The sequence below is a fragment of the Typha angustifolia genome, chromosome 15, assembly GCF_048772165.1.
Source record: "Typha angustifolia cultivar Huaian chromosome 15, ASM4877216v1, whole genome shotgun sequence".
NCBI classification, from domain to species: domain Eukaryota; kingdom Viridiplantae; phylum Streptophyta; class Magnoliopsida; order Poales; family Typhaceae; genus Typha; species Typha angustifolia.
The window spans coordinates 16,250,900-16,268,999 of record NC_133253.1 but is presented as its reverse complement, the minus strand read 5'-3'; the positions used below and the strand labels follow the sequence as shown (position 1 = coordinate 16,268,999).

Here is an 18,100-nt window from a genome sequence, read left to right as displayed (position 1 = left end):
TTGTACAAATTTGTTTTTTTTCAAACCATCAGGAATTAATCATAAATAGGTAACACAACTCGGCACAATGTCATAACCCAATAAAAATTAAAAATTACAGACAGTGCCAATGGAGAGAAAAACCACCAGATTTTCAACAAATATCCCAGATGATTTCAAGCTAATTATTCACTGCATAAGTTGCACTCGACAAGCTCATCAAAGATACAGATGAAGAGTAGGAGCCTCATCAGACCATATGCCAAATTCAAAAGCCCTGATCGAGGAGATAATCACCAAGCCTCTCCACGACAATGTTGCACTGCCCAGCGGTCATTGGCTCATCATATATGCCAATGATCAAAGCCAGTGTAGTTTTCTTAACAGTTACACCTCCAGAGCCCTGATAGGGAACCAAAAAAGGACAAGTTACACAAAATCTTACTGTAGTTTAGGATTTTCTCTTACAATCTCTTCATGGAGAAAGGAGAAATAATAAACTTGGCAATTGCACATCAATTCGAGAAATTTGGATTCAACACAAAGCTGGTATCCACACTTGAAAAGAAACTCTATAACTGTATCTACGAGAAGAAATGGGAGGGCGTCCAGATCAAAAGCTACATCATTGATGATAAAATAGTGTAGCAAAAATTCTATTTTACCTCCAAGGAATAAAGCAAGAACTTTTTAGCCACAGATTTTATGAAGTAAATGGGTGATCCAGAAGTGCTAGTTAAATATCTTACAAGAGACACAATGGTAGTAGCTAGAACACATCAATCACTTGATTTGCTAGCATATCAAACTGCAAATAGTTAAATAAACTCTATGCTTCAACACAAAGAGCATTATTTTCATTAATGACTAAAGAATCACATGTGACACTGTCATTCTACCAATAATTCTCCTTCCCTTTTCTCGGATTAGAGTTGTTAAATATAAACAGTTGTTCTGAAATAAGTTAAACTTCATCATCAATTTTCAGTTGAAGAATTAGAGCACAAAATCACTTCTTCACACTTCACAGAATGTTGTCAAGAGTAGTGATTGTGCATAGTGCATCAAGCTTTCCTTACTGAATGCAAGAATCAAAATAGCTATTAAGGGAAGACATGCCCTAGCAGTATTAGGCTTCAACAAAACAAATAAAAAATGGGATAGCAAGGCCAAACCTTCTTCCCTCGAATGACAGCCCCTGGTTCACCTTGGATTACCATGTACTTTGTACCTCCAAGGTATAAACCAGTCGGTGCAAGAGTTCCAGGTTCAGCGAAGTCATTCATGATACCAGTAATCTCTTCAGGTTTCAACTGCAGCACATAGAAACAAGTCCATAGAACAAATAAAAAACTCTGTATTAAACTACTAATATACCAGAATAGAACATAAAAGATGACATGAACATGAAAGCATGCTGTGTCATGAATTTTCAAGAAATCAGTTGGTATTAGAGGCCTTCAGATGCCAATGTCTATGTGATCAGATACCATGAATCTGGAGATAACAAGAAGTGAAAGAACTTTTAGTTTCCATGAAACCATTTTCTATGTCTTACACATTGGTAGTTCCATAGAAGGTATGTCTAGGGGAAAAACAAGAAATCATTTAGATCCAATCATGTGACCGTCGGGGACCATAAGTTATGATCAAAATAATAAGTTATGATAATACTGATTGAAAGTCAATATGAAAAGGAAATGGATCATAGCTCTTTCTATGGTATAGCTGCAGCAAAAAGATCTAGAAAATCATTAATGAATGAAGTTTAGAAACAAGGAGTGAAATGAAGGGAGTTAAAGAAGAAGGTTACATAGTCAACAACAACCAAGTTTCTTAATTCTACATCAGCTCTGTAAATGAAGTGACTAGAAACTCCTAGTAGAGATTGAAATCCAAGTCTATAAGCCAACTCAGAGGATTTCTAGAGTCACTCAGATGCACGCACGCGAGAATCCCTTACTACATCTCAAATATAATAATGTGCAGCATTTACATTCCTGCTGTGGCATTACTTGGAAGATCATTGAGCGCATACAATTTTAGAGGGGCTAGTGTTCAACTTGTTTTTATGTAGTACCGGCCTATCAAATAAAATATGTGTTGCCACGTCTCTTATTCTAAGTGAGAAAGAGAAGCAATTAGGGATGTAGAGCAACAGCTCAAGCACTTGGGAGGTCATAACAATAGAATGGTCTGCGATAGTATTAGCATCTTTTCATAAGGGAGAGCAGGGTGAGGAGAAAAGAGAGTGAAAAAACTCAAAAAAAAAGAAGGCCGTGATAAATGAAAAATCAAGCTCCAAACAATCTTGTTGTGGCAGTAAAAGTTTCTCCTTACATCCAAGTGGCCATGATAAGAGTCATGGAAGAGCCTCCACAATAATGAGGATAAAGCTACATACATCTTGCCCTCTCAGAATACCACATTTGCTCATGATTTTGGACCCTCTTTATGTTTCAATAAACCCAAACGCAATATAAAATCCATAATATAGGAAAACCATATTAAAGTTCACAATGAAGGATCAAACACACAAAGTTAAAAAATTTGATTCCAACTAGTTGTCAATTTTTAAAGATAAAATCTACTAGCTAATTAACACATGCAAACACATAGTATATATGGACAGATAAATGCACACAAACTTAGCTGTGCACACATGCGTATAGGTGTATAAGACAATAAAGGGAAATAGATTTGGAATCTATAGAATCAATCGATCACAAACTTGCATCAACCAGTATGAATAATTCACATGGTATACAATGTCAGTCAATTTAAGAAACACAAAAAGGAACTTCAAGCAACAGAAAAGAGGACCTAATGCAAGATCATATGGTACAACAATGTACAAATTAATCGAATAACATCTGCATGCAACAATCCCCAGTATCCAATAATTTCCAACATAACTTAGATAAAGTTACAAAGCTTTGGCAATAAACAGAACTAGCAAACCCAATGTAATAAAACCAAGAAAGAGTACATGCAAAGCGATAATAAAACAAAAAGAAGACAAAGACAGTAGTCTTTTACGAACCCAACACATGTTATTCCAGCTATTATGATAGTAAAACCGATTATTTCAACTTCATTGATAGATACATCACGAATATATATATAAAAGACGTTGCATCTTATTAAGTAAAAAAAGTGCAAAAGTTTGGAATTTATTACAACTAGATCTGAATAATATTAATGACAACAGCGAGAACCAATATCAGAATGTGCTTCTAGATGAATAAAACACCAAAACAGATGAGATCTTTGCGCCTGGATCCAGATCAAGACACCACAGAGTGAAATCGGAAATTGAACAATAACAACGCAATCACCAAAGATCTATCGGTATGTATTCAAGCATCATAAAACGAAAAAAAGAAATAATCTATAGACGGAAGTAGCACGGAATCATAGAGATCTAGGAACCAAATAAGAAAGAATACCTGGGGGAAGGTTTCGCTCTGGGCCCAGACGCTGCCGTCGTGGCCGACGATGGCGGAGGCCGAGAGGTGTTGCCCCTCGATCTCGCACATCAGATGATCATCAACGTACGCCTGCCACGACATCTCTCTCTTCTCTCTCTCTCTTCTCTCTCTCTGCTTTGATCGCACGCGAAGTCTCCTTCCTCTCCGCTTGCTGGGCGGTGAGATTTATGTGTCAAAGAAAAAGAGGCAATAAAAATAGCCGAAAAGAATAAACTCTATTGAATAAATGCCTTTGGCGTCCGGCCAAATGGGATGGACTCACGGACCCCAGTCCCCAGCCTATGGGTCTTTGCCTCCGTTTGATTGCACTACACGTGACTGAGGCGTGCGTAAGAGGATCTCTGACCGTGTCAGTGTGTATATCTAGTATCTATCACCCTTTTAATAGGGCATTTCATGCAGGGGTGGCGATTGGATTAGGTTGGACTCCTTCTAGACTTGACAAAATCCTCGTCGAATGCCTCTGGCTCCACTTTTTCGGCCTTCGTGAACATGAACACAAAATAGTTAAGTTTATTGTATAGATTGCATGACCAACTTATTTAATCCACGCAAGTCCATATATTGCCCATGTAATAATCATATTAAATCTATATGTCTTGGTTCGGATACCATCCAAACATGCATATGTGACACAAACGTCACTCGGCGTTCATATAGTAACATTATAATTGTAAATAGGAATGCATACAAGATGAAAGATGGCATATTTACATTAGCTACATGTTTGTGAAGAATTCGTTGCAACTTGTGGAAAGACATAACATATGACTTCATATTGCATATCTGCAAAAGTTTTCTATCATGGCAGTTTGTCCAATGAGGTCGAAATTCCAGTATGCATCACACTTTTTTATCAACAGTGAACTAACAATTGTTGTCACGGATTTTGCTCAACAAAATAGACGTTCCAAGATCAGCACATCGAAGAAGAGGTGATTGGACCACTTCGACACTATACAGATTAGATAATCTAGTTGTGAAACAGCACCTGTCCCTTACCACTGGCACTGCAATTCAAATAAAACCAGAGCTTCCTTGATGTTATAGGTTCTTACATATATGTGCACAACATTTGCTTAAGGCGACCTAATTACCGAGAGTGACTGTATACAAGTTTATTCCGGCAACATAATCTGTTTTTTTTCCCACTTATTTACAGAGATGTTTATTGCTAATCTGCCGTAGAACTAGCAAACTCGCATTTCAGGCAGCCGGTGACTAACTGGTGAGCAACCACCTGAAACCTTGAGTGATGCAAAGAGACACGATAGCCTCGCTATCATGGGCCTTGGCTGAGCAACTCTGTAAGTTGAGACACTAAGATCCTTGGAAACAACCTCATCTGTGCCGTAGCCTTCTAGATCGGCTTCTGTTATCAATACTGCATCTCCTGTGAGAGAATAAGTTGGGGAACTCCTAACAGCTGGTAATTCGAACTTTTTCTTGTTGAATTCTTGAACTGCCTGCACGTAGAGAAACAATAGTCGCGTCTAGTTATTTTAAAGGAAACATAGTTAAGCAGAATGGCATATATGAAGTAATGATTCCTTTCAAGACAGCATGTGATGAAAGACAACAAGTCAATAACCAAATTCACAGAAAAGGTCAACAAGTGCACTCTTGTAGTATATGTACTCATGCATATCAGAGAATGGAGAGAGATATAAACTACTTTGTGGCACATAATTATTGCAGCATCATTCTATATTTGTAACCATCTATCAGTGCAATTAAACACATCAAAAGAAAAAGGAAATGTCCTATACCATCCATTGAGAGCGAGCCAACAGCACTCGAGGCCTTATTGACCGCACATATTCCAAAGCAGCAAGAGGTGTCATGTTCTTATATTTCACCTGTGAAGTTATTACAAATTAGCAGATTACACAGTGGTTCTATTAAATAGCATATCCTTGAGAATAAATAAGGTTCCATGAGATTAAGAAAAATCACTAGATGAAAGCTCTACTTCTCATTGAATGAAAAACTATTAGAATACCAAATAGCATAAGACGATCGTTGTACTACGCCCCCTCCCAGCTTTGCAGTGAACATATGTTGTCCTCCCATAAGTCGCATTTTCTGAACAAAATAAAGCACATGAATATGAGCATTGTGTTCAGAGGATAAGAAACATAGCTGTATATGGGCTGCAATATAGCTGCATATGGGCTGCAAGAAACATCTGAGCCCTATCATATCACTAATTTATTTTAATGTCTCAAATAGAAGTGAACTAAGTAAGCTTGGGAAGAATTCCCCAGTATTACATGAAACATGAAGAAATTGAAAACCAACAAATTAGAACATGCACCTTTTCTGAGATTAACATGTCTCATTTTGAGTCAGAAAAATGTCCAAGATATGCAATAGATGATCGGCTTATATAGTCAAAAAGTTATTCGCTTAGTGCTTAGATATTCATATTTATTTTTGGTTCTTTTAATCCTTCAACCAAAGTGAACACCCAAATAGTTAATATGCTAAACACGATCCTCTCTTTTTAAGAATTTCAGCCAAATTTAAACAAAAACAAAATTTTGAACCTTAGTACATGGTTTCCAAGGCCAATCAAGAAACATAACATGAATAAATCAAATTCCATTTCAAGTCAAAGATCCAAAACCAACTAGCTAAAGTGCTTGATAGAAGATATCAAATGGCGAAGAAGAGTACACCAATGGCCTAGTAACAGAAACTGCAAGGATTTTGCAGGAATTAGAAATGAATCATACCACAATTACATTAACAGTTTGTAGCAATTTAATACCACCAGGACAACAGAAAGAGAATCTGCAACATATAGTTGCAGATAGGGATAAAAGGCACCATCAGATGATATTTACTTACCATGAATAAAATCAACAGCTCGGCATATGTCCACAAGAGAAGGAGCAAATAAGTAATCCCTCGTAGGAATAACAAGGTGGTCGATTCCATGAAACTGAAGGTCACAGAAAGAAAATTAACAGGCATGCACAGCCTAATTAACATAATATTTGGAAAATTATTACTTACAAAGTAGAGGAAACAACATTATCGCTGACTGCATTTATGGCCACCAATATTGTCAAACACAATTTGCTATATCCATTTCAGACAATATATTTTGCAGAAATAGAAAGAAATATTCATCTTTCGCAAAAGCTAGATCACAACAAAAATAAGGTTACCAAAATTTCAAAATTATGCCAGACAAAGACATCACTAAAGCAACAATAAGCACATAAAGAATGCCATTTGAATATTATGCCCTTTCGCCCAACAGTTGATAAATTTTTCTGTCCCCAATTTTGATAACTTATAGAAGACTAAACCTAGAACATCACCTTTTTACAAGCATGACTCCATTTTCCCAACCGACATTAGATATAACTAATCCAATTAGAAGCACGTAAATAATACTTTAAACAGGGAAGATGTTTATGTTCTAACACAAACCAATTCAATGGAAATTAACTACTACAAAATGAATTTAACTCAGCTCATAACATATCTATGTAGGTTAGCCAAGTAAAGTGAACTTGCCTGATATAATGATGATTTCACCAAAGTCTCATATGGTTCATTCAGGGTGACAACACCATGAACCCCAAGCTGCTTCAAACGTGGAACATCCTTGGGAAATGGAACAGCCCCAAGCAACACAAACTGACAAGAAAAACATCACGCACCGAATGAGTAAAAGAACCAGATGAGGTTGATGCTATGCTAATTTCCTATGGATACTATTTCCTAAATAGGTGCAACTGAGGTGCTAATTCTTATTTATCCTGGAATGATTTTGGTATTCAATTTGTGAATATCAAAATTCTTAACTTTATATTAAGTGACTTGCAATAACTGAGTAACACCATAAATCTAACGAGGCATGTTGCAGCCAATAAATAGAATTACTCATCATTTTATCACTTCATAGAATCTATAAACCATATAAAAAAAGAACGACTAACTCTATGTACAGTAACAGCAAATCATCACTCTCCCATGGATAAATCGAGAAATGGACAGGTAAATTATCGAATAAATCACCTGATCTACTGCGTCCCACCATCGGAACTCGGTCTGGATCTTGCTTCTAAAGACATTATAGAGAAGAGTGGGATAGAATAGAATCCGCGCTCCCGCCCCAACCAGAACCCTTTTCGCCTTGATCGGCACGATCTGACGTTCACCGGAATAGTCGTTGGAGACCTCGTCCTCCAATTCAGTAATCCTCATGATACTAACTCGAATTGAGACGATCAAGAACTAGAATAACCCGGTAAAACCTCTACTCTATTCCGCTTCTAATTCCGATCGCCTTCTCACAACAGAAACTCCAAGAACAAAGTAACCAATCCGACGAGAATCTTCTCGGAAAAGCCCTAGTCGATCGAATTGAACCCCTATTGAGCATAAGTCGCATCGGATCAGTGACTTACCTGAAAGATCGAAGCCGGACTTCGAGATCGGATCGATTCAAGCGATCGAGATCTCGACTGGGAGCTCCGAGAGAGGAGACCACGAATCGGCACGGCAAAGAGAGACGATACGAGACAAGAATTTGGAAGAAGGAATCCAATCTCGGGATTATCGCTCGCCTCGAAACCCTAAAATGCAAATGCCTCGATCGAAAGTGGAGAAGAACGTGGGCGAACGAGAAGGTCAAAGCTCGAGAAGGGAAGGTAGCGTAAATAAGCAAATACCCTCGAAACCTTCCATATTTACTTTGACCACCTTACTTTCGTTTAATATTACCTCAAAGGACGTCCAAATAATCTACTGCTACTCTTCAATAGCCACGTTAGAGATATTCCAAATAGATTTAATATATTTTACCTTTTATATTTAAATAACAATTACTCTCTCTTTCCAAATTTTTAATGTATTATTTCATCTCCCTATATTATTTCACCCTAAATTTTCTCTTATATATATAACACAAGTATAGAAGAACGTACGTGTTAATAAGAAAAAGTAATAGAGCCAGAGTGTCCATTTATTGGAGGCAATCATTGAGCCAAATCCAATGTTCAAAATCCTAATGATATAGTCCACTATCACATCCAGTCATCCACGCATTCCTACTCAAAGAGTCAAAGACTTAAGAAGAGAAAGGAAATGGAATTTACTTTATACTCTAATTAATTCTTTTGCAATCTAAGACTATGACATGTGATAATGGATTGAGATTTTATCTGTTGTAACTTATAACTAAATAGATGGAGGTTTTATATTTTTAATGAGAGGTTTGCATGATTCTAACTTGAGATTTTCTATATTTTTAATGAGAGGTTACTAATTTAAAAGATTTTTTAGCTTAATTTTATGCTTATGTATAATCTCTTGTTGCAATAATAATAATAATAATGGCCTATATGAGATGACAATAGAGAATTGTGATTCAATGCAAGAAGGTCATGTGTAGATTGGCCCGAATGCTATTAGAATAATCGTTCTATATGTATCAGCTTATCGATTGCTATTAGAATAATTGTTCGATATGTATAAACTTATCGACCGTATACTGTGTAATAACCTTGATCACATATGCTCAAAATTTATGAGCTCTTTGCCTTTGGCTCTGAGTAATTAGTAAATGTGTATAACCGATGGGTTAGCATGCTTGAACGATGACAATTCAATCAGCTCCGATTTTTTTTTTTTTTTGATCATTCAAAAGTTCGAGGGTAAGATATAGACCGGACAAAAGACTAATTATTCCTTGAAACAAATACACTTAGATGCCACTAAACTTTATAGCCAATAAATATAGTCATTCAATTTAAGCTCCAAATTATTACGCTGTTGAGCCATTGCTTCCAACTATTGTGTTGCCGGTGTGCTCCTCCTATCCAACCCACCTTTACTTAAAACATTAAATTGAGTCGAGTCAAACCATCAAACACTCAAATAGTTTATTTATAATAAATTTATTTAGAGCTGAACTTAAATTTGTGACCTTCTAAATCACAAATGGGGTACCGATCCATGCACTACTTATTATGTCAAAGCATTTTGGTGCCAAGAGGTGCACTAAGGTAAGATATATTACGATCATTTGACTCTTGCCGTTTTAAATGTACTAAGGTAAGTATTGTTGGCGGTAACAATCTGATTCCAAAGAGTTACAATAAATTCGATCAAAATAATATAAATAACTTACAGATTACAGAATGTAGAATTCCGAATAGTCGAATCTAGTGTTGGACACTATCTCCTTAAGACCAATTCGTCCTCCACCGATTGCTTCTGGAACAGTGGACGTCGGTCTCCCAGGATACAACGACTGCCTTGCACTGGAAAGGAAGCAGCTTTCTAATGCCTTGATTGAACCTGTCGGATGCAGACTCGACGACTCTAGAAGGAATGAACCAAGTTCTCTTCTCTGATGTTCAATCTAATTATGCAGACCGACACCTTAAACAGGCTTGACGAAAAGATGCAAAATCACCGAATGGATGCACCAATTCGGATCAGAAACTAATTTACAGTTACACTGTGAAGGGATGCACCATTTGGGTCGAGTTCAACCAACTAACTGAATTGATTAACTGTTTATCGAAGGGACACACCACTTCGATCCCGAACCAAACCAGATTTGAACTCGTATCAAGCAAAAATTAAAATTGGACTTGACGCGTGCGAACCGAACCGAGCCGGGCCGGGTGGCGCACGTGTGTGTTAGTTAAGTTGCATAGTAACCTTTACCCACAAAATGGGTACCCCTTTTGGGGCCCAAAGCCCATAAGAAGTTTATTACTTATATACCATACTAACATTTCTCAAATATCCAATATGGTACTAAACTTCATTTTCTTTATTTTCCATTGTCATGATACCCACTTTAGAGCCAATTTTCATTCACTTCTCTTCATGGATTTGACTAAGTGAATATTTGACAATAAAGTACACTTTGAGCTAAATTAATTCCACCATTAAACCATCATTAATAATGTGTGGGCTCCACTTAAAACTTAGCTCAAAGTTAATAAAAATTCATATCAAAAACATGAAATTACTAACAAGTACATTATAGAGTTGAATACATAATGGGTTCTGTGTGAAAACCAATAGTTCCAAGAGGCTACATATAATTAAACTTATTATTAAATTAACAGTACGATCTTTAAAGAAAAAAAATAATAGTATGATATATTTTTTTTAGTATAGATATTTAGCCCATAGGTTAATCATAACTAGAAAAAAAAAAGACTTAGACAATTGACATTCCATCTCTTAGCCCAATTGATAATAAGCTTTAGTAGAAAATTCTCTAACTATATACCTAATATTCAGAGAGGGAATCCAAACAATGATCTTTAATAATATATATTATACATAATATATATGTTAATTCCAATTTAGAGATTTGGATGCATCCGCTATTTTAGTGGTATACATCGTATACACCCTCTTGATATTTTAAGGAAAATATCAAATGTTTTAAAGGATTTTTTATTAATTAATTTATTTATTTATGGATTTTTGAAGCTTCCTCTTGCATCGCGAGCTCCCTTTGACCGCCCCAAACTTGCATGTTACTTGAACATCACAATGTCGCATGCTCCTAGTTTTCATTAAATTACCAGATTACCCTTCACCTTTTCTTCACTTAAAACGACATTTTTGTCCTTCCTGGATTCCAGCTCGGATCCTGTCTTCATCCTCTCCTCGCTTGGGCCAATTGGTTCTTGTAACTAAATAAGTGAGTGGCATGTCCTGTGAATAACTTCGAACGCGGTGTCATTTACGTATGTAGCTGTCCACTCTCTAGTCTCTAGACAGAGCAACTTCTTCCTCGCTCCACCGTCTCCGATCCTTTCTTCTTCTTCCTCGAGCAAAGCTTGGATTGAGAGAAACGAAAACCCTAGCGATAGCAATTCCCGAGTGCGCCCTCCTCCTCGTCATACGCACACGTATATTGTGTGTCTACGCTCCAAGAGCTCATCGGGAGAATCTGTCATCTCCTGAGTTCGGGATCGTCTGCTCAATCGAAGGAACTTGATCTTGTCGGTTTCAGATCCCAGGAGGAATAGCCTTTGATCGGAGGTTGCGATGGGGAGTGAGAGCAGACCTAGTGCGAAGATCGTGTACGGAGAACGCGGGTACGTTCTTGAGGACGTCCCGCACCTCACGGATTACATCCCTGATCTCGCTGTGAGTTTTCTGGGGTCCTGGTTTGGTTCCTTTCGGCATTTTGGTAGGAATCTAAGGATTTCGTTGCTGGATTTTGGACGGAAGTTAGTTTCCTACTCTATTTGGTAGTTTAATTTCCGAGTGGAAAATTCATGTACTTATCTACTTTTCAAAGTTATTCTTCAAATTTAGTGATATTATTTGTTGATTTGATGTATTAAATGTCCCTGAAAAATGTCATTTTGGTGCATGGACCTCGAAGACCTATCCGAATCCGCTGCAAGATAATCCAGCATACTCGGTAGTCAAGTAAGATTCCCTCTTCACCCCTTAATTTTCCTCAACATATTACTGGAAGTACGCTAAATTGGCTTCTGTTGAATTATTAAAACTTTAAACATTGGATTTGCAGGCAGTATTTTGTTAATCCGGATGATACTGTTGCTCAGAAGGTGAGCTCTAAGCTCCTCTGCACTTTATCACTGTTTTAAGATTGATTTCCTAGTCTTTTGGTAATTTCCTCTTCTATTTTGTCTACTTTTAGTTTGCACATCATGTACTGTAAGGTTTGTCGCCGACATGGTGAAGGGAATGTCTGTTGGATGGTTTTACTTTGCCAGTTGAGATTTATCAATCTATTATTTTCTTTTCTGCAGATTGTTGTTCACGACAGTAGCCCCACGGGGACACACTTTCGACGTGCTGGGCCTCGTCAGAAGGTAGATCATGATATTATCGTGAGATAGGGCTGAAATTTGAACCAAGCTGAAGAGCTCTGTTGCATCTTGCGCAGGTGTACTTTGAGCCAGATGAGGTGCGTGCTTGCATCGTAACATGTGGAGGCCTATGCCCTGGACTTAACACAGTGATAAGGGAAATTGTGTGTGGCCTGTATCATATGTATGGCGTCACCAGAGTCCTTGGCATAGAGGTGAGCAATGCAGTATTGTATCATCAAACAATTCTATTCAGTATTCTAGACAACTTGCGGTTGTGGTCTTTACGTCCTTAGCTTAGGTGTTTGTTACTTTTATAATAGTTTTAATTATTACAGCTTACTTTTGAGTTTTGATGATTCTTATATAATTAAGAGAGAACTTACAGGTGAAACAGATCTCTTATCAACTTCATGATATGCTGCTCAGTTACTGATAATATCTTTCAAATTGACATACATGTTTGGTAGTAGACATTATGCTGTCCCTATCAAATAATATCTGATACTGATTGCCAGTGATTGCTATATGTTGTCTAGCATTTCTCTGCATTATGTGGTACTCTGTCAGTATAGAATTCTAAATGCAGGATAGGTGCTGCAGGCATAAGTAGGTACATACTTTGAGTTAAATTAGCAGTCCTAAATGTGCATAAGCTTTAGATGGCATCAGTGACTATGGAAAGCATTGGCTCTATAACTAACAGAATTGTACATAAGGTATAGATGGCATCAGAGAATGGCTCTTATGTCATGTAGCCATGGAGTTTCCACTTTGTGAGCAACAAATTCTTGCTTAGCTTGACTGGTGCTTAGTTTCTTGCAGATACACTACCAATTTGTAGATGTGCAGGTCTGAGAATTGTAAATTTTATCGTAATCGTTGAAATCTTTGCAAGACCTAAGTTTTTTCTTTTCTTAGATGATTAATGCAGCCTTTGCGAAAGGTATCATACTACCATTCTCTGAATCATAGCATAAAGTACTTCTTTTAATAGGAAGTTGATATCTGGTTTCCTTTCTATAAAATACTGTGGATTGCTTGTGCATTGATATCATGTAATAGTCATGAACCTTAATTAGTTACAGTATCATCATAATGTTGTTATCTAAATGTCTAACTTGGATTATGTCCATAGGATGGATACAGAGGTTTTTATGCTCGCAACACTATTACCTTAACTCCCAAGACTGTCAACGATATTCATAAAAGAGGAGGAACCATCCTTGGCACATCTCGTGGGGGTCATGACACTTCAAAGATTGTTGATAGCATCCAGGATCGTGGGATTAATCAGGTACATGACATTATTTTAATGCTTTCTAGCCTTTTTCTGGTCATTTGAATTATAGGTCTATCATTGAACTTTTAAGTGATTGACAATTAGAAGATAGCTTTTCTCATTTGTACTCTGTCCTCCAGGTCTATATTATTGGAGGAGACGGTACTCAAAAGGGGGCTTCTGTGATTTTTGAGGTTTGCACAATAACGATCTATGTCAAGACTTAAGAAGATCTTGATGTGGACATGTTCCTTCTTAAATTATGTTATTCTTATTGGAAAAGGTTTCTTAGCCTCTCGATCTTGATTGCTTCCTACTTTCCGGAAAAAAAATCCAATATATTGTAGTTCAAATACTGGTAAAATATTACTGCATTTCTTAATACTGTCAACTTATTTTACAGGAAATTAAGAAAAGGGGTCTCAAGGTTGCTGTTGCTGGCATTCCAAAGACTATAGATAATGACATTGCGGTACTTCATTTCTTATTTATTTCAAGTCCTATTTTGATGTGTAGCCTATTACAATGTCAATCCATGAATCTATAATATAACTTTGTGGATTCAGGTTATAGACAAGTCATTTGGTTTTGATACTGCTGTAGAGGAGGCCCAACGGGCAATAAATGCAGCTCACGTGGAGGCTGAAAGTGTTGAGAATGGTATAGGTGTTGTGAAGTTAATGGGCCGCTATAGTGGTAGGTTCCTTATCTTCTATATTTTGCTTCACTCATCTTAACTCTGATTTCTCAATACCTGTGGTGTTAACAAACTTTATTGGTAATAACGCCAGAAAAATCTGAAGGAAACTTCTACGCCATTTTCTGTTTTGCTGTTGACGATGAAAATTCAGGGGTCCAGTTATGTCCAAGTTTTGCAATTTTCTAAGATCACTAATTCCATTTAACATATCTTTGGCCACATTGCACCACATGTAGTGTAGGAGTAATGGGTTACTACTGGGTCAGGTCCTGATGGATCAAGACCAAATGTGATCTGAGTCAATCACACTTACAGCTGGATTTCACTCCATTTCAGCTAAAACAGGATGAAATGTGTTTGAAGCCGATCACAAACTCACTATTCAACCCTGGATCTAGATCAATTTTTGGTTTTTTGATGGGTTCTGATTTTCTCTCCATGGGAATCAGTTGATTCTTTTGCCAAAACCAATCAGTTTCGTCTAAAATCTCAAACATGCTATAGGTTATATGTTTGCAGAAATATATCTTCAGGATATCTAAACAGGCTTAACACCCTGTAAGTTCTATTCATGCAGGTTTTATTGCAATGTATGCTACCCTTGCAAGTCGAGATGTGGTATGTTGATGGTCTCCCAACTGAAATTTGCTTATGCATGATGTTTTTGTTATTGGCATGTAAAGAGTGCACTTATTCCCTTGTTGACCTATATAAATTTACTCATTATTTTTCTCAGGACTGTTGCTTGATTCCAGAATCACCCTTCTATCTAGAAGGGAAAGGTGGACTTTTCGAGCATATAGAAAAGCGTCTTAAAGAGAATGGCCATATGGTTATTGTTGTTGCTGAGGGTGCAGGACAGGATCTTATTGCTGAAAGTATGCGATCCATGGGCCATCAAGATGCTTCTGGAAATAAGCTTCTCCTTGATGTTGGGCTTTGGTTGTCTCAAAAGATAAAGGTTAGATAGATAGATTCCTGGTCAAATGTTGCCATCACTTTGGTCACTTATTTACTAGTTAGCTTATGGCCAATAAAGAGGCAGTGGACCCACCAACTTTAGTTGAACTTATCTGCCTCCAACCATTATTACTTAAGCCACAGTTGTAACTCTTTAGTCACCTCCTAATAGCCTTACTAAATCATGGTTAACAAACACTAGCAATTTATCAGCGCTTTTTTTTTCCATGATGCAGGATCATTTTACACAACAACGAAAGATGGCCATGAATCTCAAATACATAGGTTTGTGGTGGGAACTGAAATTCCATCTGTTGTTGTCTGGGGACTCTTTGGATGATAATAGATTACCCTAATATGCTTCCTCTGCAGATCCTACATACATGATACGAGCAGTTCCAAGCATTGCATCCGATAATGTCTATTGCACATTATTGGCACATAGTGCCATTCATGGTGCCGTGGCAGGATACACTGGTTTTACTGTTGGGCCAGTTAATGGGAGACATTCTTATATTCCCTTCTATGTAAGATTCTTCTTATCATCGTTGGATTCCTTTTTGAAATTTCCTTCTGAAGTCATGAAAGGTCCACTTATTGGCTATTCTCTAGAATTTCCATTTGCAAGACAAATTACTTATTTTACATTTTAGAATAGTTTTATTCTCAAGACACTAACAACAGAGTCTTGAGTTCTCTATGGACAATTGATCATTTGATCCTAAATCTTACCTGGCTAATGCACAAATTGATTGGGAGGTTAAGAGTCTGAGTTACGTCATCCAGTTTTCTCAGGACTGATGACAGTTGAGTTCTCTATGGACAATTCCCTTTTTGATTCTCCTCACTTAATATTTTAGGCTATCATCACAGTACCACATAGATGTCCATGAACTAGTTTTAGAAGCAGTACTTTCCACCGCAACCACATAAAATCTTTTGTGATGACAGTTGTGGTTTCTCAGGATACACCCTGGTGCTTGTATAGATTAGCACTTGCTACATGATCATGTCTCAATAACTTTTAGCTCAAATTCATGCTGATCCAATGCCAATGGTGAAAAGTGAGTTCCTAATGTGGTGAGAAGCACCTTGGTATGTGGGCTATCAAGCCACTGCATACCATATATGCTGTGTGCGGGTGTGCATGCAGGAGCATGTGCGGTCTAGCAATAGAAATTTATTTACATAAATATTGAATATTTTATCAGTAATAAATAGTAAAGGTAGCTATCTTCCCTATGGGGAATCATGGACATGAAAATATCTATCTACTAATATGATGTTACTTTATAATCATGTGATTACACAAGTATAACTACAAGTGAATATTTCCAACATATATGATAAGTTGATAACTGACATCAATAAAATATTCAGTACCAGATAAAATACACAATAGACTCGTGTTTTGCGGTGTCTCTAGTGGCTATTTTGGTGGATATGCCCGTGAAGTTGATGGATAGCATACTGCCATTGAGTGCAACATTATACAATGAATTTGGAGGGAGGACTGATACAATTGGGTGGGAGCTCTACAACTTATTAGTATCATATTCATAGGTGAGCATATACGCATATGAAGTGCATATGCAGTTCAAATGCGATACATGCAGGATGATAAGCATATGCAGCTGCAAAAGTATATGGGATCAAACCACATATACAGACCATATAATAGATATGTGGGGGGTGGTAACCCCTCCTCACGGACTGTACGGCTGCTTTTTACTTGGTTGTTTTGTCCATCTGATGAAATAAAAAGTAGTACAAAGATGTTTATTTCCTTCCCCAGTTGGCTGCTCCAACTTCTAGTAGTAGATAATTACTGGTAATTTCATAGATAATTACTGCTAATGTTATGATAAATACGCAACCCTTTCATTGGCCCATTGTCCGGATTAAAGCTTTTACTTATTTGGTAGTAGACTAAACTTTTTGTCATTTCAGACAATAACTGCCCCAACTTCTGAGTCAGTTACTGCCTTATATATTGTCATCTTCCATGGAAATCCTAAGAGCAGTGTTTGATGCTGATGGCATTTATTCTGAAAGTTAGGGAGAAAACTTATTTCTTTCTCTAGTTAAGGATTACCATGTCAAATAATGATTGAAATATCTATACAGGTACAAAAAGAGAAGATTAGTAGGAGTGTTATCCTATATACCCTGGCAATTATCAGCGATCCTGCTTTAATTACTGACTGCCTTTATTTTTGTCAATGCTGCAGAGGATCACAGAGAGGCAGAACAAAGTTGTGATAACCGACAGGATGTGGGCCAGGCTATTATCTTCAACTAATCAACCAAGCTTTCTTAGCAACAAGGATGTTGAGGAAGCAAAGAAGGAAGAAGAACCACCTACACAACTTTTAGATGGGGATACCTCCAGTCTAGTTGACCGTACTGAGTCTGATGGCCCACTTGGTAATGGTGGTCTGTGAGATGCAGTAGATAAAATGTGAATGTATTTTTAATACAAGTAGTGAGCTAGCAGCGGAAGCAGCAAAGTAATCCAGAGAATCTAGTTGTTGTTCTATTCCAAGTTAAATACTGCTAGAGCAGAACCAGGAGGAGTATATATTTAGCCCAGACTCGTTCGATGATGTTGAGGTTATCTACAATTATATTATATACTACTATAGATATTTTGAGCTGTTTGTTGTATTACCATATTACCAACAAATTTAGAGAACTTCTTCCAGAATTTTAAGCAGGTTCAATTTTGGGAGGATAACTATTGGATCCTTCCAAATCTAGTGGGCTATAGAGGTGGGTCTAAACAAACCATGTTGTTTTGGACTATCATATAGCCTTGCAATACCCAATAGGAGGTCCCTATTTTCTT

The 18,100-nt window shown here is 37.2% G+C and overlaps 3 protein-coding genes across 3 annotated transcripts; 1 reads left to right on the top strand and 2 right to left on the bottom strand.

The window, feature by feature from the left end:
- On the bottom strand, positions 1–3,641 carry LOC140777374 (profilin-2). The gene is made up of 3 exons (XM_073121433.1): positions 3,429–3,641; positions 1,155–1,292; positions 1–382 (listed from the first exon to the last, which is right to left on the bottom strand). Exons 1-3 carry the CDS (start codon positions 3,549–3,551, stop codon positions 248–250), a joined length of 396 nt encoding a protein of 131 aa, XP_072977534.1. The 5' UTR covers positions 3,552–3,641; the 3' UTR covers positions 1–247.
- An 845-nt stretch (positions 3,642–4,486) lies between these two features.
- LOC140777373 (phosphatidylglycerophosphate phosphatase PTPMT2-like) lies at positions 4,487–8,141 on the bottom strand. The gene is made up of 6 exons (XM_073121432.1): positions 7,506–8,141; positions 7,002–7,124; positions 6,324–6,417; positions 5,473–5,555; positions 5,240–5,329; positions 4,487–4,936 (listed from the first exon to the last, which is right to left on the bottom strand). Exons 1-6 carry the CDS (start codon positions 7,692–7,694, stop codon positions 4,661–4,663), a joined length of 855 nt encoding a protein of 284 aa, XP_072977533.1. The 5' UTR covers positions 7,695–8,141; the 3' UTR covers positions 4,487–4,660.
- Positions 8,142–11,199: 3,058 nt separating this feature from the next.
- LOC140779031 (ATP-dependent 6-phosphofructokinase 6-like) lies at positions 11,200–17,908 on the top strand. Its single transcript, XM_073123972.1, has 14 exons — positions 11,200–11,615; positions 11,857–11,903; positions 12,007–12,046; positions 12,251–12,313; positions 12,388–12,525; positions 13,449–13,607; positions 13,733–13,786; positions 13,996–14,064; positions 14,159–14,288; positions 14,870–14,910; positions 15,029–15,253; positions 15,489–15,537; positions 15,625–15,779; positions 17,484–17,908. The coding sequence occupies exons 1-14, from the start codon at positions 11,514–11,516 to the stop codon at positions 17,694–17,696; spliced, it is 1,485 nt and encodes a 494-aa protein (XP_072980073.1). The 5' UTR covers positions 11,200–11,513; the 3' UTR covers positions 17,697–17,908.
- Positions 17,909–18,100: the final 192 nt, after the last annotated feature.